The 25,722-nt window shown below is 41.4% G+C and overlaps 1 protein-coding gene across 1 annotated transcript in view; it reads right to left on the minus strand.

The window, feature by feature from the left end:
• Positions 1-3,251: 3,251 nt before the first annotated feature.
• The window catches only part of ESR2 (estrogen receptor 2), a 35,210-nt gene continuing 12,739 nt past the window's right edge, over positions 3,252-25,722 (minus strand). Inside the window, exons 5-9 of the mRNA XM_086748910.1 lie at positions 17,976-18,275; positions 12,403-12,541; positions 9,945-10,078; positions 8,086-8,260; positions 3,252-5,429 (exon numbers count right to left, since the gene is read on the minus strand). Of these exons, the coding sequence (XP_086605036.1) occupies positions 5,240-5,429; positions 8,086-8,260; positions 9,945-10,078; positions 12,403-12,541; positions 17,976-18,275 (938 nt within the window). The 3' untranslated portion in view covers positions 3,252-5,239. The remainder of the gene's footprint in view (positions 5,430-8,085; positions 8,261-9,944; positions 10,079-12,402; positions 12,542-17,975; positions 18,276-25,722) is intronic.

The raw sequence follows: 25,722 nt of genomic DNA on the forward strand, positions 1-25,722 counted from the left end.
TCGCAACTAGGTCGTTACGTGTTTGGTGAAGGAAAAAAGAAAAAAAGATTCAAAAGACAGCGGAGGAGCAATAGCGAGAGGAAGCTGTTATAATTTAGCCCAGATCAGGACAAGGCTACACAGTCTCTCTCACTCCCCAAACCCTCCGAGAGAATAGGGAGAGATAATACAGGGACTGGGAGAATGACGAGCCACCCAGTGTAGCAGAAGCGCAGGTTTGGCAACATCTAAGGAACCTGAAGGTGCACAAGTCCATGGGACCCGATGAAATGCATCCACATGTCCCGAGGGAAGTGGCAGAGGAGGTTGCCAAGCTGCTGTCCATCATATTTGAGAAGCCGTGGCAGTCCAGTGAAGTTCCCAGTGACTGGAAAAGGGGTAACATAACCCCCATTTTTTTTAAAGGGAAACAAGCTCCAGGGAAGGACAGGCTGGTCAGTCTCACCTCTGTGCCTGGCAAAGGCATGGAGCAGATCCTCCTGGAAACCATGCTAAGGCACATGGAAAATAGGGAGGTGACTGGTGACAGCCAACACAGCTTCACCAAGGGCAAATTGTGCCTGACCAATTTGGTGGCCTTCTATGATGGGGTTACAGCATCGGTGGACAAGGGACGAGCAACTGATGTCAGCTACCTGGACTTGTGCAAAGCATTTGACACTGTCCCACACGACATCCTTGTTTCTAAACTGGAAAGACACAGATTTGATGGCCCACTTGGTGGATAAGGAATTGGCTGGGTGGCCGCACTCAGAGAGTGGTGGTCAGTGGCCCAATGTCCAGGTGGAGAGCAGTGACAAGTGGCGTTCTTCGGGGATTTGTGTTGCGCCCGGCCCTGTTTAACATCCTTGTCAGCGACATGGCCAGTGGGATAGAGTGCAGACTCAGCAAATTCACCAACGACACCAAGCTGTGTGATGCCATCAAGACCCTGGAGGGAAGGGATGCCATCCAGAGGGACCTTGACAGGCTGGAGAGGTGGGCCTGTGCAAAGTACAAGCAGGCCAAGTGCAAGGACCTGCACATGGGCTGGGGCAATCCCAAGCACAAATCCAGGCTGAGCAGAGAATGGATGGAGAGCAGCCCTGAGGAGAAGGACTTGGGAGTTCCCGTGGATGAGAAGCTCAACACAAGCTGCCAATGTGTGCTTGCAGACCAGAAAGCCAACTGCCTTCTGGGCTGCATCAAATGGAGGGCGACCAGCAGGTCGAGGGAGGTGATACTACCCCTTTACTCTGCTCTCATGAGACCCCACCTGCAGTACCGTGTCCAGCTCTGGAGCCCCCAACATAAGAAGGACATGGACCAGTTGGAGAGGGTCCAGAGGAGGCCACAAAGATGATCAGAGGGCTGCAGCACCTCTCCTATGAGGCCAGGCTGAGAGAGTTGGGGCTGTTCTGCCTGGAGAAGAGAAGGCTCCAGGGAGACCTTACAGCAGCCTTCCAGTACCTCAAGGGGGCCTATAAGAAAGATGGGGACACACTTTTTAGCAGGGTCTGTTGCCACAGGACAAGGGACAGTGGTTTAAGGTGGAAGAGGGTAGATTTAGATTAGACAGAAGGAAGAATTTTTTTACAATGAGGGTGGTGAGGCACTGGAACAGGTTGCCCAGAGAAGCTGTGGATGCCCCATCCCTGGAAGTGTCCAAGGCCAGGTTGGATGGGGCTCTGAGCAACCTGGTCTGGTGGAAGATGTCCCTGCTCCTTGCAGGCGGAGGTTGGAACTACATGATCTTCTAAGGTCCCTTCCAATCTAAACCATTCTATGATTCTATTATAAGGTCCAAACAAGACAAAAACTGTTACCTCAGAAGCAGCTGATCACTGGTGACAGCTCAAATAGGACGAAGAGGCACCTTTCTAGGGGCTTACTCCATTTTTAGGCTCTGTTAATTTACTCTAATGATGCAAATACAGCAAATGTCTTCCATACTCCACAGGCCATCAGAGGAAAATAAAAAGTTCCAGCACTTAAAAGGATGCTCTGTCATCAAAATGATGTCTTGATATATCCATCATTCAGTCAGTAAGGTATTAATATATTATTAAGATGTAAGTATGCATATTTATTAGAAAAAAAAAAATTAAGTGGTACCTGTTTTAGTTTGCGACATATTTTATAGAAGCACCCAGCCTGTTGGGCACTATCTCAAGGGAGAATGTTTCAACACATCTTCTCCCCATATTCTCTCTGACTGGCAACACGATAGCACTAAAAATAGGTAATTTGCAAGACGGTGGAGGTGTGGAAAAGGTCTCCCATTCCTGGAGACGAAGCATTTCACCTGCCTGAAATGCTCCAAGACTTACCACATCTCTAAGATAAACTAGGGTTGTTCTACCATTTGGTTCTCGTTCCAGACTTGAGGGGAACCTCAGCATATTTTTAACAGCACAAATAAGGAAAAGTTAGAGTTTTTTTCTTTCTTTTTTTTTTAAAAAAATAAATAAAAATCCATGGCAACTGGCATGAACCACCTGTGAACATCCCAAAACTGCAGCATAATTTCTCCAAGTAGAAACAGTCACCTCTGGCCAGGTCCCGGCTCAGCAGCAGAAGCTGATGTTCAACAGAGCAGTGAAAGCCAGAAACCAGCCCCGCTCCTCTCCCTTCCTCTCAGCCCTCGCAGCTCCTCAGCGCTCAATTCAGTCATGCTGAAACTGGAAAAGCGCTCCCAGTAGCTAAACTGAAACGCAGCATGGCAGCTCTGCTCAGGCCTGGCAGGGACGCGGACGCGCTCCACACCAGGAACGCAGCAGCTGAGAGAGTCTGTGGGATACAGACTCGTGATAAACCCAGCATCTCTCAAGAGACGAAGGCGCTCTTCAGTCATCCTGTCACACAGCTCCCTGTTTATCAACTGTGCTGTTCTAGAGACGTGCACCTGCTCCTTATCCACAAATGACCACAGCTCCATTAATCCAGAGAGTGAACAGCTATTGGCTTTTGCCCATTTTAAAACAGTGCTAGTAACTTTTAATAAAATGATGTTCAACAAGACAAAAAATATCTGTTCAAGTCACATAATTTCCTAGTTGCACTGTGCTAGCAACAGCGTAAATGAATCACAACGTGTGGCACAAATCTGCAGCATTGCCCTTTTACAAAGTCAAACCAGAGCAAATTGCCGTTTAGAAGTGAGTTTTATGATTTATACCCACTCTCCCATTTTCTTTTTAAGAGGTTGGTTTTGAGATTGCACAAAATTCAGCCTTTCTAAAGCAAACCAACCAAAAAAAAAAAAAAATCACTTAAACATTTCTTAGAAAAACTGTATTAGACAAAAAGATTACACAGGATAAGGAAAATCAGAAAAAGAAAAATACAACAGGCATTGAGGCCAGAGGGTGATCAAGCCCAAGAAACACTGAAACATTCATTTCACAGCAAAACTCCCCTCAAAATGAAAGTACCAATGAATTCCAGACTGTACTCACATTTTCCCCTTTTTTTTTCTGTAGTAAATATTACAGTTATTAGAAGGGCACTGCTATATTACAGTTTCTTAAAAACAATAAAAAGGTAGCTAGTAAAAATTTAGACCAGCAGCAGCAGCAGCTGGTATAGTACAAGATCAAACCAAGACAATGGATTTGTGTAACTCACTGAAAACTCTTTATGCTCCTTCTATAAAAAAAAATATTGTCCTTGGCTTTGGAAAAACACCAAGAACAAAGGTTTGACTAATAGTTAAAGTATGCAAATGGCATACTAATCAAGGTCCCTAATCCAAAAGATTTATTGGCTCAAACCAGACTTTTGGTGTGATCCCACCTGCAATGCCCAGAACATTCATGCCCTATATTTAAACATAACGATTTAGAGTGATTGCAATTCTGGCTCCCATCAGAATGCGATACTGGCAGTTGCCAAAATGAACGATGCCATCCTGCTCTTCACTGAGGTCATGGGTCAGGTTGTTTCCTCTGGGGTTTTTGTTCAGTGCAGCTTAAACGCATGCAGAAATCAGCACAATGGAGGCAGGGAGGGTGTGTAAACCCGCATCTTCGGTGAAATTCAAAGAAGTCATCACACTTACAAAGCCAAGGAAGTGCCAGAACCATCGTCCCCTCTGCTCTTTGAGGGATCCTACACAAGATATGAAAACCACAGCATAAGGTGCCATGCGCTTTGAAAACAAGCAAGCAGCAAACCTGAGGGCAGCAGGCAAAGCAGGTGCCAGCTTAGGCTCCCATCCACTGCCTCTCCCCCTGCAAGGCGGCTGCAAGAGGACCTAATTCCACACGCGAGTCAAAAGGAGAGGAAGATGGTTTGTTTCTAGCTGATTTCACAAGCCCTGATTAGCAGATCATGTACAAATACAAACAGTTAATATTCACAGAGCAACCTCTTGTACCTAAATATTACAGTAGATTTAACATCATTAATAAATATATAAAACAACATGTTAATCTCACAGACAAAACACATTGCAAAGGTCAGCATTGACTGAAATATCCAGGCAGTTTGGTCATTGTTTAAAGCACTGAAGAATTATACACAGGTAATAACGTGAGTGTTAAGAACAGGCTCACAAAATGGAAACTTAAGCTTGGTTTAACATTTCTGAAGAGGCTCTGAACTGGCCCTAGAAGCTCATGACTTCCAGAGAGTCCTTCAAAGCTATTCTGAATGGCCTTCAAACGAAGGTCCTTGCAGCCATTGCATATTTAAGAACAGAAGAAACTCCTTTACACTGTACATATCTCGGCACTTCCACCAGATCAGCTGCGAAGCAGGATTCCGCAGGGACCGGCACACACAGGTAAGCGATCTGTCCCAAACGATACTACTTTACGTTTCATACAATCTCACACTAAAGGAAGATATCATCTTGTCAGCACTCGAAAGCCTTGGTCTGGGAGACAGAGACCTAGGTGCTCACTCCTAGCCCTGACACAGACTTCTTCTGTCATCTCAAACCAGTCGCTTTATCTCTCTGCCTCAGTTCACCTGCCTCTGAAAGGTAGAGGCAGTAATTCCCCATCTCGCAGTACTGTTCTGAGGCTTAATTTCATAAGGTGCTTTTGAAGGGTCTTAGAAAAGACACTATAAAAGTGCAGCTATTATAATGTCAGAAACACGGACAGAGGTGTGTGTCCCATGAGCCTTTCCCGAGATACTGATGTGCAAATCTAGAAGAGATGAGGACTCGCACTTGGTCACACTTCAGCAGTCCCATCACAGCAGCTTTGTTTTCCCCCACAGCTTTGACAAGCTCACGTTCGTCTTGACAGAATTACTTGGCTGCCCCGTTTCGCAGACTGTCTCCAGTCTCCATTTGTTCCAATGAGCCAAATTCGGGATGTGTGACCGGGGACTTCCTTTGGCCTCGGAGAGTATGTGCATTCAGCATCTCCAGCAGCAAGTCATACACTGGGACCACATTTTTACACTTCATGCTCAAGAGATGCTCCATTCCCTTGTTACTGTGAAGGAGAACAGAAAATAAGTCAGTGAGCCGGGTCGGACAATGCAGAGAAGGCAAACATGCTCATGGCTTCAAGAGAGTCCTTTTTTTGCTGTTGCTAGGAAGTAAGAGGATTTAGCTGCTGTAGTCCCTGAGATCACTTACCACTATCAACAGTAGTAACATCCCAACACTTTAAGGCTGAGTGTTTTACTATTTAGAGAATCAAGATTTGTTTTAGACCACACAACTGACTTCAGAAAAGAATGCAGATGTACCTACCCTACTGAAATCAAAGAGAAAACCTCTTTGATGCTGTAGACGTGGAAGGCCCACACGCTGCAGCTCTATACAAAAGGGGCATTTACAATGTGTAGCTCTAGTGAGTACCCACCTCTCCTGCCTGGTTGCGTAGGAAGACCAAACTACCCTGGCTAACGTCAAGCGGTTTGTTTCCTCTCTGCATGTCCAGTGGCGGATCTTGCAGATGGCTACAGGCTTTAAAAGTTTGGGGTTTTTTTTGCTTTTTTGTTTTGTTTTGTTTTTGTTTTTTGTCTTTTGTTTTTTTTTCCTTATGCAGTACGATACAATGACATCTTGTTAGATTGAACGCTCTGTGGCTGTATCATGAGATGGCTATTGCCAGTGCAGTTGCACACACATATCCTGCAGATGCACTCAAGGTTTTGGGTACAAAATCTAATTGTCCGTGCTCAATGCTGAATTTATCACAGTGGAAATAGCAGCAGACAGACAGCGCATAGCTGACCTGGAGGACTGGATCAGGAGGGGGGGCAATGCTTCCAGAAGAAAAATGAGGTTCTGCTGTAATTTATGAGTTATAAATATGTTAATGGCAAAGAAGAAATTATGGCCCCCTCCTACACCAAGCTCTTGAGAGTCCTGCATCATTTAGTCAATCAAGGCTGAGAGCACCAATTATTTTCAGAACAAAGTATAATTGACTGACCAGTGCTAAGCAACGTAAAGGAGACGGTTCACAGCAAGTAGCCTCCAGGCTTCAGCTGAGGCAGGCACAGCATAAAAACTGTTGTTTTAATAAGAAAATAGAAAAATGCTGCAAAGATTCACAATGTTTGTTCACACCATGCCACAAGAAGAGCTCCTGCAATGCTGTGATGCAGTGTCACACCACAGTGGGCAACCAAGGTGATGGCAGTGCAGCAAAGCCATGAGTCAGGTTCAGCTCTGGCTGGTGCTGTAGCTTCTGCAGGGCCAAACTCACCCCCAGTTCACAAAGTGGCTGCTAAAAGTTGCCTTTCAGCACAGTCGGGTCCCTGCTGCTGCCACCCACTCTCCCAGGAAGCTTGTTGCAAAGATGGCTGCCCCTCTTCCAGTGTCCCTACACAGAGTCAGATATGCCCACCTCTCCTTTGCATGCTCCCGCCTGGTCCCAGGACCATCTTCTGTGGACACACAGTCCAAAGCCAAGACATAAGACAGCTTTGTGAGTAGCTGGTCTCTGGGTAATACTTTAAAATGACGAACAGTCTCAAAATTAAAGCATCTGTAGGGCCCTGCTGTACTGCGAGCAAAGATGAGCAGCTCAGGGAGGTCCAGGAACTGGCAGGTAGCAGAGGAGCAGCTTCCCATGGGGAAAGCAGAAGCGTGGCATCACTGCAGCACGAGTCACTTAGCAAAACTCCTGTGGTTCCAAATAAAAGGCAATAAATTGAGCCTGGGACAAACATAGAATCATAGAATCATAGAATGGTTTGGGTTGGAAGGGACCTTCAAAGGTCATCTAGTCCAACCCCCCCTGCAAGGAGCAGGGACATCTCCAACCAGATCAGGTTGCTCAGAGCCTCATCCAGCCTGGCCTTGAACGTTTCCAGGGATGGGGCCTCCACCAGCTCTCTGGGCAACCTGTTCCAGTATTCTACAACTCGCATTGTAAAAGATTTTTTCCTAATATCCAATCTAAATCTACCCCCCACTATTTTAAAACCATTACCCTTGTCCTATCACAGCAGGCCCTTCTGAACAGCCTCTCCCCATCTTTCTTGTAGGCCCCCTTGAGGTACTGGAAGGCCACTATAAGGTCTCCCCGGAGCCTTCTCTTCTCCAGGCAGAACAGCTCCAACTCTCTTAGCCTGGCCTCATAGGAGAGGTGCTGCAGCCCTCTGATCATCTTTGTGGCCTCCTCTGGACCTTCTCCAACTGGTCCATGTCCTTCTTGTGTTGGGGGCTCCAGAACTGGACACAGTACTCCAGGTGGGGTCTCACCAGGGCACCAGGGCTCTCACATTGCACCCAAAGCACTTTGCTCCATCAAAGCCCACGCTGCAGATCAGGTTTGAAAGAGACTTTTATTTTGGATGGGAGAGTTTTTATGGCTGAGTGGGTTGGTTTGTTTTTTGTTTTTTTTTTTTCGAATGGCTGAATTTGTGTTATTACTGTTAAACATTTCAAGAGGGTACATAATTTAATGTAATACAGTTAAGATTGCACTTTAATATCAACACACCATTTCTGAGTGCCAGCAAGCACTGGAGTGCACCGCCTGTTTAGCAGTGCTAGGAAGGAAAGCCTTAGGAGGAGCAGAGCTGAAGAGCAGTACCAGGATTCCCTCAGGAGTGCTCTGGAGTTCAAGCCTTGCTTTGTTGCTGTAACAAACACACACTAACACCTTCCACACATTCCATAAAACTTACCTTGCATGTCTGACGTGAGAGAGGAGCATCAACAAATTGGCCAGACGAGTTGTTTGCTGCTGTGAGGGGATTCCGCTCTTGGCAATAACCCACACCAAAGCATCCGTGACTACGTTAAGCAGGTGATGCAGTTTCCTGTTGCTTTCAGGTTCTTCTGCTGACAAGGGAAACATGCCTAACCAGAGAAGATAAAGAAATACTCCTTGCTCATGAGGAAGGAAAAAAGCTACGACTGTAGATTTTTTTCTGATGTAATATTTCAACAGGATTAGAGAAGATGCATTTCCTGACACTCCCCCTGCCAAGACCATACAAACGATGTTGCCACACCAACTCCTCCAACTTACATTCCCGTGCCAAAATCTGACAGCCACATCATTGCAAACTGAGTAACTCTCCCACATCCTCACAAGAGAACATGTTGAACATAGACCCTTCAGTCTGGAGACAGGCTCTCCATTCTCCAGGGTTTTTTTCCTTTGAATCACTCTGTGCCTTGTAGTTTAGTAACTATTATGAATTATAGTATTGTGCTTGCTCTAATACCTTCTTGCCGGAAAAAATATTTTTTCTCTGAGTGTGTCCTAGGGAGGGAGGAGAATATGGTGAGAGACCCTGCTCATAGACCCAGCCTGCCATGGTCTCCCTGCAGCTCACTAAGAGAGCTGGAATACAGCACTTGCCTGCAGTGAGAAACCTCAAAAGTCAGCAAAAGCAAAAAAAAAAAAAAAAAAAAAAAAAGGATTTGGAGTATGGAGAGGGAAGTGAAAAAATCACCACTAAGAAGGTCTAGAAACACACAATAATATTATCAATAGAGCAGAAGAGACTTGGGGAAAAAAAGAAAAAAATCCTCTTAGTGGGAGGGGAGAACATAAGGAAAGACAGAGCTGCAGAACACCTTGGAAATTAGGAGTGAAAGATCAACTTTGACAAGAAAGGAGAGCAGGGAGAGGTGAAAGGAGAGATTTTTTTTGAGAGGTGAGGCTTTGAAGAAAATATGGCTGATGAACATGGGTTTTTGTTGGGGTTTTTGGTTGGTTGGTTGCTGCGGGTTTTTTTTTAAGAAAAAAGGGCAGCTTTTATTGTCTGTCGAAATAAACAAGTGGGATAACAGCTGGACTATTCCCCTTAGAACTGGGCTGAGAATTACGCAGCAGCTCCTTGCTGGAAAGAGCAGATATAAATAGTTAGATGTTATTTTGTTTTTGGGGTTTTTTTTGACAACATTAATTACAACATGTTCAGGGGAATAAAATTATTTGACTGCAGACTACCCTAAACTAGCAAACACACACTCCTACTTGCCTTGTGTAAAAGACTGCAAAGCAAAGCTCCTATCCTGAAATTCATCTTACAGAACTGTTGAGTACTTCCAATTATTTCTACCAATTAATTACCATTAAATAGGAACATTTAGGCCCAATTAATCCTCACTCAGTTGAGTAACTAGTTTTACTAGAATTAAGAATTAAGGACAGGCTTGTAAACCTGTTTGTACAACAAGTTTACACATGACCAGGATCCACAAAAAATTCTAATTGAGAAAAAGTTCTCACTGAAAAGGACAGGCCCACAGCCTGGGCCGTGAGCCCCACCTTGGCAGAAGCTTTCAGACTTTGCGTCTTTCATGCAGTTCTTGCAACAGGACATAGACCCTAAATCCAGCAAATTATACCGTTTAGAAGTTTCTTGAGCAAAAATCCTTACAAACTGATGGTTAGAAGTCCTTTCCTATTGTTCTCTTTCAAAGGCTTTACCCCATTTGATATTTCTGCGATTTTTAGAGGCTGATTTCCCAGCCACCCGCAAAATAAAAAGTACAATTTGGTGAGCGTCAGAGTCAACTGAGTACTCACTGGAATTGAGGAGGATCATTGCCTTGACACACAGATACTCCTTGTGTTGCAGTTTCAGCTCTCGGAACCTCGAGGTCATGGCCAGGAGCATATCAAAGATCTCCAAAATTCCCTCTACGCATTTCCCCTCATCCCTATGGAAACACATTTAAAAATTCCTGAAAAAGCAGATTTAAGGAACTCTGACTCAGACAGATAAAAGGCAAAGAAGGCTGCAAAATGCCTATCGGTCTCATCCTTGGGAGAATTCAGAAGGTTCTGTCATGAAATCTAAATTGAAAATCACACTGGTGTAAAAGGTCAGCACCTCTAAGACACTGATTTTCCCTTTAAAGTGCATGCAGGATTGACCGCCACGAAGTATGCCCATATTTCTGTAAGAGACTTTATCTTCACAGCCAGCATAATTCTGGATAATCAGTTCCAAACTCTAGTGCAGGGCACAGTACCACCTTGAATCATTTTCCCGATTTGTTTCCCGAGGAGTAATAGCACAACTGGTGACATCACCACTTGTGCCTGATGGAGGCCTTGGGACTTGGTGAATTAGAAAGACCCTCCAAAGCCAAGTTTCTTGGAACAATAAGACATTTTTAAAGAATAAACCAGCCTCTACTCCCATTCCCCTTTTTCTTTGAAGGTGTTAAAATGGATTTGGGGGGTTTTGTGGTTTGGTTATTTTTATGTTTGCAAGTGTTTACTGAATGCAACTTTCTCCATTTTGGATATTAGAAATGGTCCCATTTTCTGATCTAAAAAAAAAAAAAAAAAAACAAAAAGAAAACAACAAACAACCCTAGGCCATTCCAATGGTCTTAAAATTAAGCAGCAGCATATTTCAAACCACTAAGTTACTGTTCCTGCTTTTTGGTTAGCTTTTGTCTCACATGTAATAGACAGAAAAAGCAATTAAGCTCTATGACACAATATTCAAAGGGTTGTTTCTCATACAAGCTGTAATATGAGATTTTTTTTTCCTCTGTAATGTTTTTACGAGTAAGCAGACTTTAGCACTGCAATGCAGGAGAACTAAAGAACTTTACTACTACTGAAACTTTACTTCCACTGGATCCCAAGGGGAAGGTGCAAAGCCTTTGGGCAGCCAGGCAGGCACAGGCAGGTAACACCAACCAGGTGCAGCAAGCACTGCCTGCAGAAAGGCAGCTGCCCGAGTATCGCCTAGTTTCCCGTGCTCCTCAGAGCAAAGGAGAATTTGAAGCTTTGGAGAAGGACAGGCAGCTGCCAGTTTCAAAACAAAGACACAAGCATCAGAGAAGTACTTGCCTGCAAAGATTCTGTAGGAAATGTATCTGAAGTTCAGCTAAGATAAAAGCAATCAAGTTACAGACCAGTTTCATATAAGTATGTCTTAAAAAAAAAATAAATTACAGTGTGCCCAGTTGCTTGCTAGCTCCCACTCTGCTGTGTCTTGTGGAGATGAAGGAATGCATCAAATAAGCTCACTCTATTCAGCACAGATTAGCTCCTGAGGAACTAAATGTATCATATATTTTCAGCAATTTCTTATCATTGTGTTGAACAACGCAGCGTGTCCTTGCATTGAATTTTATATGAGCAAATAATATTTTTTTCATATCTTTTAGAAATTAAATTTATTTCTCTTACTAACCTGTTTTGTTTTCTGTGCCTACAGTGATGATTATTATTGAGCTCAACCACAGAACTGGTACAGACCTGAATTTCCCCAGGTTGAAAATGTTAAGAGGCATTTAAAACTACCCAAGAGAGCAGATTTTTTCCCTGAATTTTTACCAATATGAAGATCAGGTCAAATCCTTCTAAGGTCCTGCAGAAAAACACCCTTACTAATCCATATTCTTCCCTGCTGGTACATGACGTTACGGAGAAATAATTTTTTATCTTGCAATCACCCTGCTTGAGCTTTAAAAAAATACTTTCAGTACTAAAACACAAGCTAGAGTTTTTTTAATCCTTTTTGACTACTCCTGTTCATTATTATATCTATTTATGAAGTCTGTACTAGAGGTAGGAAGAAAAACAGGTAGAAAAGCTACATAAAATATGGCCTGACACTATATCTGCTTTTTTCTGAGGGGTAGGGGGAGAAAATCTCTCATGGGGAGGAAATTAATTGACAATGTAGTGCATTGTGTTGATGTGTCTACAGTTTCAGAGACCCAAACAAAAAGGAACAAAACCAACAAAAGGTGGGAAAAATACAGAGAAACTTCACACTGTCATGTGCTACAAGAATTAAGGAACTGGTGAGTTCAACAACACTGTTTATGCTTAGCATTCCTCAAGTTCCTGTAAGGATGTGGAACCTCAAGACATTGTTGTTAACAAATACAAGTAAAGGATATTGTTAGATAAACCACCAATAGCATCTTCCATACTTAATCCTCTTCCTCTTACCATTCACCCCAGCTCCAAACATGCTAATACAAAGTGTTCTCAAGAAGTTTATTTCTCTTACCTATCTAGTACAAGGTCTGGTGCAAAAATTAGTTTCCCAGGATGGTCAATTGATCTCCACATCAAACCAACCATTAAAACTTCCATCCAGCAGCTCTCCAAGAGTCTTACTTGGTCATAGAGGCTGAGATCAATGAAGCCTAAAATGATGAAAATAGCATAAAATAAATCAATCTGTTTATTTCTCTGTTTTGATAAAGAAGACTGAGTATATGAGAAACAAAAAGAAACAGAAAGAATTATGGGTTGTGAAGAAAGCTAGAAAAAGGAGGACCGACATCAGAAGGACCATGCTGCCATCTCAAATAGGAACATAGATATTTGTTATTATTGTCAAATCTTCCACAAAACATTTGAAATAAAGCAGAGGGATGTTCAAATGCAATTACTCTCATACAGTTGCTGAAACTCAAGTGACTGCAGAGGACCTGCCTTATGCTTGGTCACCTCTTCAGATGACGGTCCCACAGCCTCCTGAGAGGCACTCAGGAAACTCACATTTGTTGGAGATTACTGCTTTGCACTGCAGAGACTCCTAAGAAAACAGTCTGTTCTTTCCCCAGAACGCATACGGTTGTTACCTGAAGGGGTTTTTTTGATCTCGTAAGACTGGCATGTTTCTGGGTTTGTTGGGTAACTATGAAAGAACCTACATCTTGATGTCTCTGTGTTATCACACCCTTTGTAAAGGACATGTGATGACACCAGCTCATCCTTTTCCTGCCACCCCTTTCTCCAAAACTGCAATAAACCAGAAAAAAAAAAACAGACAATGGTGGTTGGTGAAGGTAACGAGTGTCCCCATTGGCTTCATTCACAGGATCCTAGAAGCAAGAACAGAATTATGCATAAGCCTGTTTCACCATTAAGTTGTCTCCAGAAGTCATAGCAAGGCATCAGATAGCACTGCAGCACAGCCAGAAGGGACAGACAGTTGTTGCCCTACCTGCCCCCTCCCCTGCAAAAAAAAGACTGGAGAAAAAAGACACATAGAGGCCAAATAAAGGGAAATAAAATTAGAATAATAGAATCATAAATAGTTTGGGTTGGAAGGGATCTTTAAAGGTCATCTAATCCAACCCCCCTGCAAGGAGCAGGGACATCTCCAACCAGATCAGGTTGCTCAGAGCCTCATCCAACCTGGCCTTCAATGTTTCCAGGGATGGGGCATCCACCACCTCTCTGGGCAACCTGTGCCAGTGTTCCACCACCCGTAGTGTAAAAAATTTTTTCCTAATATCTAGTCTGAATCTACCTCCCTCTGTTTTAAAACCATGACCCCTCGACTTGTCACACCAGGCCCTACTGAAGAGTTTCTCCTCGTCTTTCCTGTAGGCCCCCTTAGGTACTGGAAGGCCGCTATAAGGTCTCCCTGGAGCCTTCCTTTCTCCAGGCAGAACAGCCAACTCTCTCAGCCTGTCCTACTAACGAACATAAAAAAAAAACAAAAAAAAACCAAAAAAAACCAAAAAAAACCAAACCAAACCAACCAAACAAACGAAAAACACAACAGAAGAAGTGTGATTATCAAAATGCAAGTGGGCCAGCTGACTGCTCAGTCAAGGGATGAAATACAGATACAATGATGACCAGTTCAGTGGGCAAAGTGTAGCTGTGTTCAAAACCAAGATCAGGCCACAGTTTTCAAAGCAGAGCTGCATTAGATAGATCTCTTTGCAAAGGTGCTTCATTTTTAGATGAGCTGATATCTCTGACTCTGCACAGTGAAAAACCGTTACACAGCCTGGCCATGTGGAGACAGGCTTCCCATAGCTCTTTCCAGTTGTCTGAGCTCTTAAAATACACACAGTACATTTGTGCTGTCAAAGAATCTGCCGTCAGTAATTTATACAAATGCTCCGTGTATTTTAATCTTATTAAACTACTAGGCTGGAAGACAGTCGGTGACAGCCCCAGGTCGACATAAACTGGGTAAAGCGCTCTCTCTCTCATCATTGCTAAAAGTGCTGCCTTTCAAAATCGGTAGCTTTGCTCCTGATTTTGTAAGAAGGGTAAACAGGAGCCTATGAGCAGTACCTTCCCTCCTGGATTTCGCTGTCGCAGAATTTACTACAGAATCCACAGCCAACAACAGATTATCTGCCAGACACACACTCATAATTTTAAAAGTGCTTTTAGAAAAATAATCATGGAAGTATAAATAGCAGAAACTGAGAGTGGTAGTTTCCTGGGAAACAACAGCCCAAAGACATTTCAGAAGTTTATTTAAATAAACATTTACGCAGGCATGTGCTGATTTCTCTAGCATAAACAACCAGTTCTTGTGTTTAAATCTATCATCTCAGCTGAGTGAGACGTCACACCAAGTCCCAGCGCTCAATCAACAGGTATTTAAAGATCCAGATTTAGCCCGGATGTCATCTGCTAAGCTCACAGCACCGGTGGTATGATTTACGACCACTGAGCACAGCTATTAGGGGGACTCTACCTTTCCTTTTCCTAACAATCTTGTGCTTCAGAGATCGAGGACAGCACAGCTTCCTCCACCACGGCTCCTGTTGCAGTTCCAGAAGTGCCATTCCATTTGCTGCAGAGCACGTTAAACTACTTATTTTTCTATGGCTGTAGTACCTGTCCCTTAAATCGTATGCTTTATACGATTAAATTAATCATTTAATTATAAATCACTAAGACAGACAAGAAGACACTTGTGCTGGATGTGTAGTAACTAGCAAAAGACACTGCTCCGGCCAGCAACACACGAGGTTGCATAATGAATCCAAATTTCAATATTATGACAATATCCTATCGATTAGCAATGCAGGTTCGGCTATGAACCACGTTCAACTCCCTTCAACTAGGTCAACGAAGTCAAAGGCAAAGCAGAAGTCATGTTCTGCCATCTGACAACTTAGAATTAAAATACTTGGAATTCAGACAAAAAAAAAATCCAGGTGTCAGCTTCTATTTTACTGAGCAACAACAAAAATACAATCCATTAAGCCGAAACTTCAGACAAAAATACAGTCATAGAGTAAAACTCCTTAAAAAAAAGAAGGTCATTAAATATTAAATAAAAAAAAATTATAGAATTTATCTTTCCTATTTATTCAAAAAATTACTGTTAACATCAGCATCTACACGGAAAAATAAAAATATTTTCTTTCATTTTTTGTTAGTGTCAAAATAATATCCAATAATAATTTAGAGGTGAAAATGGACTTCTTACCCCCTACACAAAAGCAAATATTCAGCTTTACAGAAAGTAAAATTACTGTTCACTGGGCCATTAGTCAAGAACTCTGTATTTTTTTTTTCTGAGACCTTACCTCCAGAAAGCAGAGCACGGATCTAGATGATTGACTTCAGGCAAGAATTTTTGAAAACTGAAATTCTATGTCCTAAGCTTTAGTCATCACAGTTATTTTAATGGAAAAAATAAACAAATCCACATTCAAGTAAATGCTGCAACTACCATGTAACATAGCAATATTACTTATAATTAGGTACGTATTAAACATCATGTCTATTTTTGGCATTGTTCTAAAATGGTGTTTACTTCTGCTCAGTGTAAAAGGAGTGATCAGAAAAAACAAACATACGCAATAAAATGTCAGCATTCCCAGGAACTGTTTTGAAGGGATTTGACTGATTCAATGGGTTTTCTTCATACAGTTCTCAGTGCCAACCGAAAGCTTTTATTTCTGACTGATGTTAAAAATCAGCTAAAAGAGATCAAGGTCAAAACTGGGGTTGGTTTGGAAACTGATATTTTAAAAAATTTTAAAAAAAATTAAGCTCAACTAGCTAAGGTTTTGAGTTTGTGGTTGGTTTTGGTTTGTTTTTTATTTTAAAGCTGACATAGTTAAAAAAATAGAAATTAAGAAAAATCAGAAAATGGAAAAAGTTGGTTTGGGTTTTTTTCTCATTCCAATATTGCTTAAAATGAGGTCATATTCTAAGGCTTTCTCTGGTTTTCTTTCATTATTTACTTCCTACCAGACTACCATAACTATACAGAGTCCTCTGAAAATGTACCTTTTAATCACATTTTTCTAATCAGACAAGAAATTATAGCAATTGACACCACTTAACCCCTTACAGTCACTTACTTCACAGTTATTTTCAGAGTTTCTTAAATTAGGAAAAATAAAGATGAAGCATTTGAGCTCTCAGTTTAAAATATTCCACATTAATGACAAAAGCATTATCACTTTGCAAATGGCTCGAGTGGTTTAAGATGCTCGGGTTGTTCAAGCGTCTCCTCCCCAGCAGCTGACCTGCAATTCCCACACCCCACAACCGTGGTGCCTGAACCCTCCAACACAGCGGCTGAGCTGTGGAGAGTGTAACCTGCAATGAGGAGATGCGGTCCAGCAGCTGGAGCTAGTAGCACCTTCAGCCACCTAGATCTGAAATGGGATACGCTTCCCTTACCCTCAATTCTTAGTTTAAGGATTCTACGAAATGTTCTCTAGCAACCTTATTTCCTGTACTACGTACGCACTCAGTTTATTTCTAGATACAAGGATTACTCTCATGTCTTCTGGTGTGCTGGCTCCTCAGACCTGATGGATGTGGGGTTAGGGCTACCAGACACACTGCAGAATATATTCCCATGCAAGGTAAGCACCGCCGTAGGGATTGCTTCTGGCAGAACACTGTATCTGAAGTTAAGGATTAAGGCCCATGCTGCTATACATCTATCAATTATTCAATATTTCGTTCAGCTCACTGTTATTTTTTGGTCACCTCACCTCTCATGAAAGGGCCACAGTCTGCAGTTTAATCTGCCAGTCAGCAAGTTTTTCTGCACAATCTTGCCAACTATCTTCTCTGTGTGCTGGCTGCTTTTATTCTTTATTCTGACTGTTTTAATCATGAGTGCTTCATGGTGAAGGCATTGCAAATGCTCACCGCTGCCAGTTTGCAAGAAGTGAAATGGTACATTGCCACAATATGGTGGTTGCATTTGAGACATTCAAGGCAGTAACACGTGTAGTTGTACTTCAGTGCATGTTCTTTGTGTTGCCAACAACCAAAAGGATCCTTAATTATTTTTCTTTTGAAGGAGAGCGCATGATAATTCTGAGATGGACGCTATGCAGCACTTTGCAATTTGATGCTGTTGTGTGGCAGCTCTGTCAAATGAAGCAATTGCAGACACTCAGTGCATGAATACACTTCATCAGTCTTCATCAACTGTCTTAGAAACCTTCTATCAGGATACAAGGAAAGAACTTGGTCGTAAATTATTTTTTTATAGCAATCTAGTTAATACCCCTTTAACGAACCTTCTAAATCAGATTAATCAGGTATTTGTAGTTGATGAGGTAGAAATTACATGCAACACCAACCATGCTTTTTAGCAGAACAAATAGGTATTTGACTAACAACAGATAGCAAATTATGTGCTAGGTTGTTGTTGAAATCAAAATACACCCAGGTGAATTCCTGAGAGCAACAAATTGTCCATTACTCTATAGGATGAAAAGCTTAAGATTTTCATGCTGCACATTTACCGTGTCGTGCTGTTATTTCAGGGTAGAGGATGATACATTGATGGTAAAAGCGTTTAATAAAACAAACAAAAAACAAAATTTAAATTCTTACCAGGAATTTTTTTGGCCCAGCCAATCATGTGAACCAGCTCTTTGTCTGCCAGTTTTGTCAGGGACATCATCATGGAGGCCTCTGTGAATGGTTTGCTGGGACGACTCACCAACACATTGGGAGGCTCCGCTTCAAGTAGCGTTAAAACAAACTGCTCTGGACTGACTGTGCTGAGCAGGATCTCTTTTACACGGGTTGCCGTCTCATTGTACTTCTTAGCTTTGCCAATGCAATGCATCTGGTCTTCTGAATTACGATGGCGACGCAGAATCCGATATCCACAACGTTCTCTTCTTGAGCCTGCCACGAGATACACATGATTGCATTGATTTCTCTCAGTGTTGCATTGTGTAAATACAAATGTTTGAGGAGAAGGGGAAAAAACCCTTTAATATTGGATGTTCTAATATGAAACATCAAGTTTCAGAATTTCTAGAGCATTCAGCATTGACTTAACTTTGCTTCCACTGAGTTCAGCTGAGGATTTTGTTTATTCTGTTTTAAAAAAAAAGACTTTAAAAAATGTTTATTTTTGAACTTCAGTTAACTCTCTTTAAAAGTCCATGGGAAAATTCCCATTGACATAAAAAAGAGATAAATCAGGTCTTTAAATGAAAATAAAGACAGCTGTTTGTAAATTCCATTTTAAAATTCTGTTTTAGATGTAAACTGGGGGAAGAAAAGACTTCTTAAAGTCTAGGCCATGCTATAGTGTATATACCTCAGCCAGAAGCACAGCTGGGCCTCGCTGCTAGCTGGGTGTTCAGCTAGGGACCCACTGAGATGCAACCCATTTTCTCCCTGTGTCCCAGTAAGCCAGCAGGACTTTCCCCAAAGCAAATTCAAATATCTACAATAAGAAGGAGCAAGCCCCCTGGTTTGGAGTTCTAAGTGCAAAGAGCATTTCTGTCGCAAAAAGCAGTCCTTTAAATTCCTGGAATTCATTTATTTTTCATTCTGACAACACCAGACATTCTCCAATTCTCTGTTGGTGCTGTTGGTTGGACCACTGCTATCTGTTCTTGCATAGTTGCCATGGAAAGAGTCTAAAAGCGTCTCCAAAAACATGGTATGGGGATTTGCTAAAACCTTCAGCTATGGCTTCTACTTCCCTCACCCCTTCAGCATATTTTATAACAAGGATTATGTTTACTGATTTACAAATAATCCTTGGAGTAACTAATGTGCAAGATTGTACCATATTAAAAATCAGGATATTTAGAAATATTAAGTTACTGAAGAGATCCTTAGACTGGAATCCTCAAGCACTTAAGATTTCTGATATCACAGCTAAATTGTCCTCTAAATCTTTCAGAAGTTAATTTTTTTGCTGGTCATCAATACTTTTACCAGCAGATGATACTCAATGGTTGAATTTTCATAGATGTGAAAATGCCTGTGCTAACATAAATCTATACCAGACCAACATTTTTTATTGCATTCATAGAGACCATGGAGTCTTAAAGCACAATAAGTTGTCTCATTTGGTTTCAGTCTCAGCCCAAATTTGACAAAAGCATCCTTTCTGCTACTGCTACTATCTTGATATTACTACATTTGTGAAGTCTTTTTGGTGTGTTGTCTAAAGACTCCTTGCCCTGGTCACAGACTCTGGTTCTTCTTCATTAGGGTATGTGATTAAAGGCTTCATAAAGTACGTGAAGATGAAGCAAAGGAACGATGAAGATGGAAGAACCCCAAGAACATACTCAGCCTTGCTACTGGACCTGGGGACATGACAATGTGGCTGTTTCCCTTGTCAATCTACTAGATTCAGCAATTCCTACCATTCTCCATTCATATCCATCAGAGTTATATGGACCATGAGTCGACTAAATTCCAATCAGGCAATGCAATTCTGGCCCTGGTTTTCAGTTACCAGAGAGGTCCAAACATAAGCCAAATTAAAAATAAAGTGACCAAGGGCACAAAATATAATTTCAGATGCTGTTGACAAGGCTTTGTCTTGCTAAATAAGATGTTGGGTGAATGCAGACTCTCAGTGGTGTGGGTTCCTCAGATGAGGTCATAGTCCTGTCTTGTCTTCAGTAGTTATCAAGCACCATTTGAGTCAACACATGAGAAGGGTGAGATGCAAAGGCCCATCAGGTACAACCTGAAGGCACTGAAAAGACTGAATGAGGACTAACAAAGTCTGCCAGGACTTCAAGAATGTGCAACATTGAACTGCACATTGCCATCATCCTCGCTTTCTGCCTGTTCAGTAAACCACCTCGGATGTAAAAGAGAAGAGGATGACTATTAAAGAAGTTCTCAATATTGGAGAACACCCCCTACCCAGAAAACTAAGAGACTGGAGAATACAAATAGGCAAAACTGTCTCAATGAACAGTCCTCAGGGAAGGAGGAATCCAAGTGGAACAAGGCATTTGTCACTGGAAGCATTAACAGCTGGAAGTCCAGCTTAAAGTCTGCACCATTTGGGGCAAGGATGGTTTTGTGTCCTTAAAAGGAATATGGGTAGGATGAAATGGGTTGAGTACTGACAGGACATTTGCATAAATAATGGACTGAAGGAAAACAATCAGAACCAAATGCTTAGCTGAATGACATCTAGCAAGAAATTGCCAGAGCAGCTGAAGGTAAGATAACACACTAGCAGAGACAATCAGTGCTGGAGACCTTATCTTATGGTAGATTAATTAAAATCAGACTGGATGATACCCCCCAAAAAAAAGGGTACCTGCAGAATTACACAAGTCACAGAGCAATTTCTCGAACAGTCTGTCTGGGCAAATCCTCTTCTTCCTGACAGAGTCAAAGGACAGTGAGGCACAGACTAATTTCTACAAAGACACTTGGATGATGTAGTGAACTCTGCCAAGGCTCATTTTGGACTAATGCACAAAGGTCAAGAGAAAAATCTTAAAATGCTTTGTCAGCTTCATAAAAACATTAGAATGGCACAGTGGGCTGCAGACTGTTCTGAAATCACGTCATGCACAGAAAGTATGTAAATATTTTCCGTCAGGGAAGACAAAGAGGAAAGGTCAACAGTGAGGTAAGCAACTGGAATGAAAGTACAAGTGGAGACAGATGAGGAAATGCCTAGGTACCAGGGTGCTCTACGTAGAGAGATCTCCATGGCTCTGGTTTCCATAGGAATGTGCATGGTAGAGACTGTAACCACCAGCAGAGAACTGAACTAAAGCAAGAAGCAACACCTCACATCTTTTCCACTATTTAGAAAGCTGAAGCACATTGAGCATGGGCATCTTGAAGGTCAGAACAGGAAAAATAGCGCAGAGGGATTAAAAGCCATAGGGAGATGCAGGGCAGAGAAGAAATTTTCTTGGGCTATTAAGAAATGTCAGCTGCTCCATGACATGCATGGTTTTTGTTGTCCAGTACATGGTGGAGCTGTGAAGCCCCAAAAAAGAAGACACATGAATAGTAGTCTTTTAATTAAACATATGGAAAAGCTGTTCAGTTAGGGACCATATCTAAAATTATAAAGTCAGAAAAACTACTGGTTGAAGAGGGAGCTGGGGAGAGGGTGAGATACACACCCACACCCACACCCTCCCATCAGCTGTCCTCAGCTCTGCTATACTGTCACCCAGACTGCTCTGTGGTGCGGAAAATATCGGGGCTTTGGTGCCAAGACCCGAGTTATCCTTTCTTTGTTGTTATTTTTAAATAACACCTTGTAGCTTATCCAAAATATAAACACACTGGTAAGTGACCAGGTACTTTAATGAAGATTTAAAAAAAATCAGTAAAATTTTTAAAAATATTAAAAAGTAGTAGTCCAGTATCCTGTTCTAATTGATATGATCTTGTACAATTTCCATCTGCGCAGCTGCACTCCATGCTCCATCTTAAAATAATTGTTAGGTTGTGATACTTATTGACAGTATGAAAGGTCTCAATACTTGTGGAAGGTTCTTAGTGGGAAACAGAAAGCCCCTTTAAATTACTTCAGGTTATCTAACTAAATCAAGTTTCATGTATAACCCGTAGTTACTAAAAAAAAAGTCTCCATAAATGGAGCATTAATGCATAAATATAGCAGTTTTTATTTAAACATAAAAACAGTTTCTAGGAGTATTATGACATTTCTGCATAAAAAAATTTGTACTAAAAATATAAAGTTGGTGATGAAAAGAGATGAGGAAAAAAACCTCTACCCAGGCAAACCAGATTCTGAGTTATTGTTTGTATTTTTTCATCACCACATATTGCCAAAGCAGGTGAAAGCTGAGCAGTTGCATATAACATGGCTCGTCAGTAATTAAAAGCGATACCACTTATTTCCACATTAAAATTTATTCTGCTTTTATTTTTATAAAAAAGGAAAAAAAAAAAAAAAAGAGTGCATTGCAAGGCTCCACAGCTAAGAAGATAACATTTAAGCTTGCCAGTCAATTGACACATCAGAAAGCAGCAGCCTTTCCAGTTAAAACAACATTTCAACTACATAAAGGAAGTTTTGTGCTTTTTATTCAAATCCAAAGCTTAGGCAGGACTGAGAAAGTTTACCTGTACATCTATTAACAACGAACACGCATGTATAAGTAGTGATAAAACTATATACTATAAATAATTATAGACCAGCTTAATGATTAGCTTAACTAGACATAGAGCTGTGGCTCAATCTGTGTAAAGGCACAGCAATAAAATACAGCTTCCCAGATTAGGGACTATTTCCAACAAACTCCCTAACTATACTTAATAGCTAATATCCATTCATATAAAGGTAATTCAGGCAATTGGAGAAGTGCACAGGATCATCAAATCCCTCATTCTTCCCACAGCAGCCTCCTTACTCAGAGCTAGTCTTTGTGCAAGAATATTCAGCTGAGAATGCTGGACCAAGGGCAAGACCTCGAGCTACAGCACCATAGACCACACAGGTAATGATCACAAAAATGCAAGAAATAAGACACATTGGGGGAAAAAAAAGTCATTAAAATGAGCCTGTTGCTCACTCACCCAGGAAGAGGCCACAGCAGGCGTTATTGGCAGTGAAACACACTATTTTTAAAGCAATTCCTGCTTTACAAATTCTTTGAAAACTGCAAATGCCTCTACTGTTTGATATGATGGGCAGTTATATGGCATGTTGCTCTTAATAATGATTTTGGGCCCTCGCTGCTTAACCAGTTCAGCAGCAACTGCAGATTCCACTACTGAATGTATTATAATCAGGTTTTGTAAGCGTTTGAGCTTAAAACTTGCTCCAGTATACATTAGTAAATCATTATCACTCCAGTCACCTTTGGAAGCAAATGCAAATGTTCTGGCGAGGACGTCTGCATTCACCGAGCAGACCTACTGACAAAGAAGCTGCTGTCTGCCACACACACATGAGAGGATGAGCTGAAATTACAGTAATTTTTATAATAGCTATAATACAATTAATAAATTTGATGTCCAGAGAATGCCATGAAACGTCTTTTTACCACTTACTTTCTGCGTGAAAAGTCATTTGCAGTAATTTCAAAGTGCTATCTAGAAACTGCACGCAGCAGCCAAGCACAGGAGAAAGAGAGAGCCAAATCCTGAACCATATCAGCCCACAGAAAAGTCTATTTTTTTTTTTTTCTGTAAACTTGTGGAATGATGCCAGTATTCAGGGGCAGTATTTCTCCACCACTTTGTAGTACTGCCCCTCAGCCTCCTCATTTGGGGTGGGGAGGGGGCAGAAAGGAGCTTTATCTTTGGAAAATTTTCAACACATAGAGAGCTGGTACGTGGAGCAAAAGATACAGAGAAGGGGCAGGGGAATAAAAGGTAAGTCTAGTCCAACAGGAAAACTGAAAACTCCTTATGGAAGAAGGTCTCTTTGAGCCTCAGGAAGGAAAAAAGAAAAGTATGAGCATAGCTGCTCCCAGAGTGGCTATAGCCAAGTGATGAAGCAACTTCTCTCTTCTTTACTGCCTTTGGCAAACAGGCCAGTCCCTTTGAGGCTCCCCAGGTAAACATCAGAAAGCTCCAAGAGAAGATCAATTTTATCCCAATCTGTTTTATTCGAGTTTGCTGGGTAGAATTTGCAGCAGTATTTCTGTTTTCCTTGTTCCTGGTGACAGTGCTTTGCAATTATTTCTCTACCATGGCTAGTAGTCCTAGTGCCAAAATTTATAAGTAGCTTTCTTGATGGGAACAGTAGGGAACGCAGGCTTCCTACAGAGAAACTTACAGATGCAGTGTCTCATTGCACTGACCCTCACTGTGTTTTTGGCAATTATGGTATATTTTGTAAGAAAATCCATCACCACCTTAATACAAAGCACCTCCAAGCTAGCCTCCACTGAAATACCTGTGGCTTGTTGGGTTGGCTTCTCAACAGTTATGAATTCAATGACATTCAAGAAAATTTCAGAATTTCAGACCAGGAAACTCCAAAGTAACACTTTCTTACTGTTTCCTACTGTTGTAAAGATGCATGTACTGCCCAATCACATTTACACACAGAAACATATGGTATACACGCACACACACAGATGTGTATTTTTTCTCAATGTATCTATTAATAAGATACAAAATGAGGATTTAAAGATTTGATGCAAACAGTGCTGAGTTTTTATGAAGAGCTTTCATAAACTACAGAGTGCTAATTGAGGTTCTTTTATCACTTTTTGCTGGGCAAGCCTCCACTGAGCAAAAATGCACTTACTAACCATTCTGTCCTATCCGGGGTGTAGCAGACGTGAACCAATGCATTCACTAAGTGACCTTGGAAAGGAGCAGAGATGGGGAAAAATCTTCATTAAAAAGCAAATGTACTCTTTCATAGCTTTCTACAATAAAAAAACCCTGGTATTAAAGCACAGCTCTAACAAGAAAAAATTTGAAAGATAATCACTCTGATCCTCAGGAAATGGCATTTACTTTTCATGCAAGAAATACGGTCTTAAAATCTGTCTGGTTTAAATGTCTGTCGCCATGTGTCCATGCATCAGCTTTACTCACAGGTGCCACTTAACTCATCAGGCAGCTCAGACAACGCTGAGTAATTTTTATATTCCTTTTTCTGAAATTAAATTGTTAAGACTCTCAGATTAAATTCTGAAGAGTGTCAAATTTCAGTGCTACTATTAAAATTTTTTTTTTAAAAAACAAAATTCCTGTTATTTTCCTCTTACAGTTTCAAAGTGCCATTTTTGGTCTGGCAGAGTCATTAATGTCCTATAAACATTCATTATTGTAGGAAAATATGTTTATGAATATGTGACAGGATTAAAAGGAACACAGGCTAAGACATAAGTGCATATTATTATTATTTATTACTTGTAATATCACAGTGCGTATGAGGTTTAATCACAAACCAGGACTTCCTGGACGATCAGAATAAAAGGATTCATTTAAGAAAAGCATTGTGGAGGACCACCTTATCATATCATAGTGGAATCAATCTTTACAAAAAACTCCAGCTCCAGAACTGGAGCTTGATAGAAACCCCTGTTGGAAAAACCTTGAGTGAAATTCTCAGCCATAAAGATGAACAAAAGGCAGTGACACAATTCAGAAAGTAAATTTTCAAAAGGAGTCTCACTTGCAAGCATAAGGCTTCCCTTTCTGGAGGCCAGACAGCAAAGGTAGCTAAGACCATAGTAATGAAAAACACTGAAAAAGCTGAGATGCATCATTAGTGCAGAAGAAGATGGGAGCTTCATATAGAAAGAACTAACTGACTTGAGCAACAGAAACTAAATGAACCAAAATAATACAAGGAACAATTGAAATTGTAGCTCTAATCTGGGAGTTATAAGCTAGAAATGGA

Source organism: Chlamydotis macqueenii, chromosome 5, assembly GCF_036417535.1.
Source record: "Chlamydotis macqueenii isolate bChlMac1 chromosome 5, bChlMac1.mat, whole genome shotgun sequence".
NCBI classification, from domain to species: domain Eukaryota; kingdom Metazoa; phylum Chordata; class Aves; order Otidiformes; family Otididae; genus Chlamydotis; species Chlamydotis macqueenii.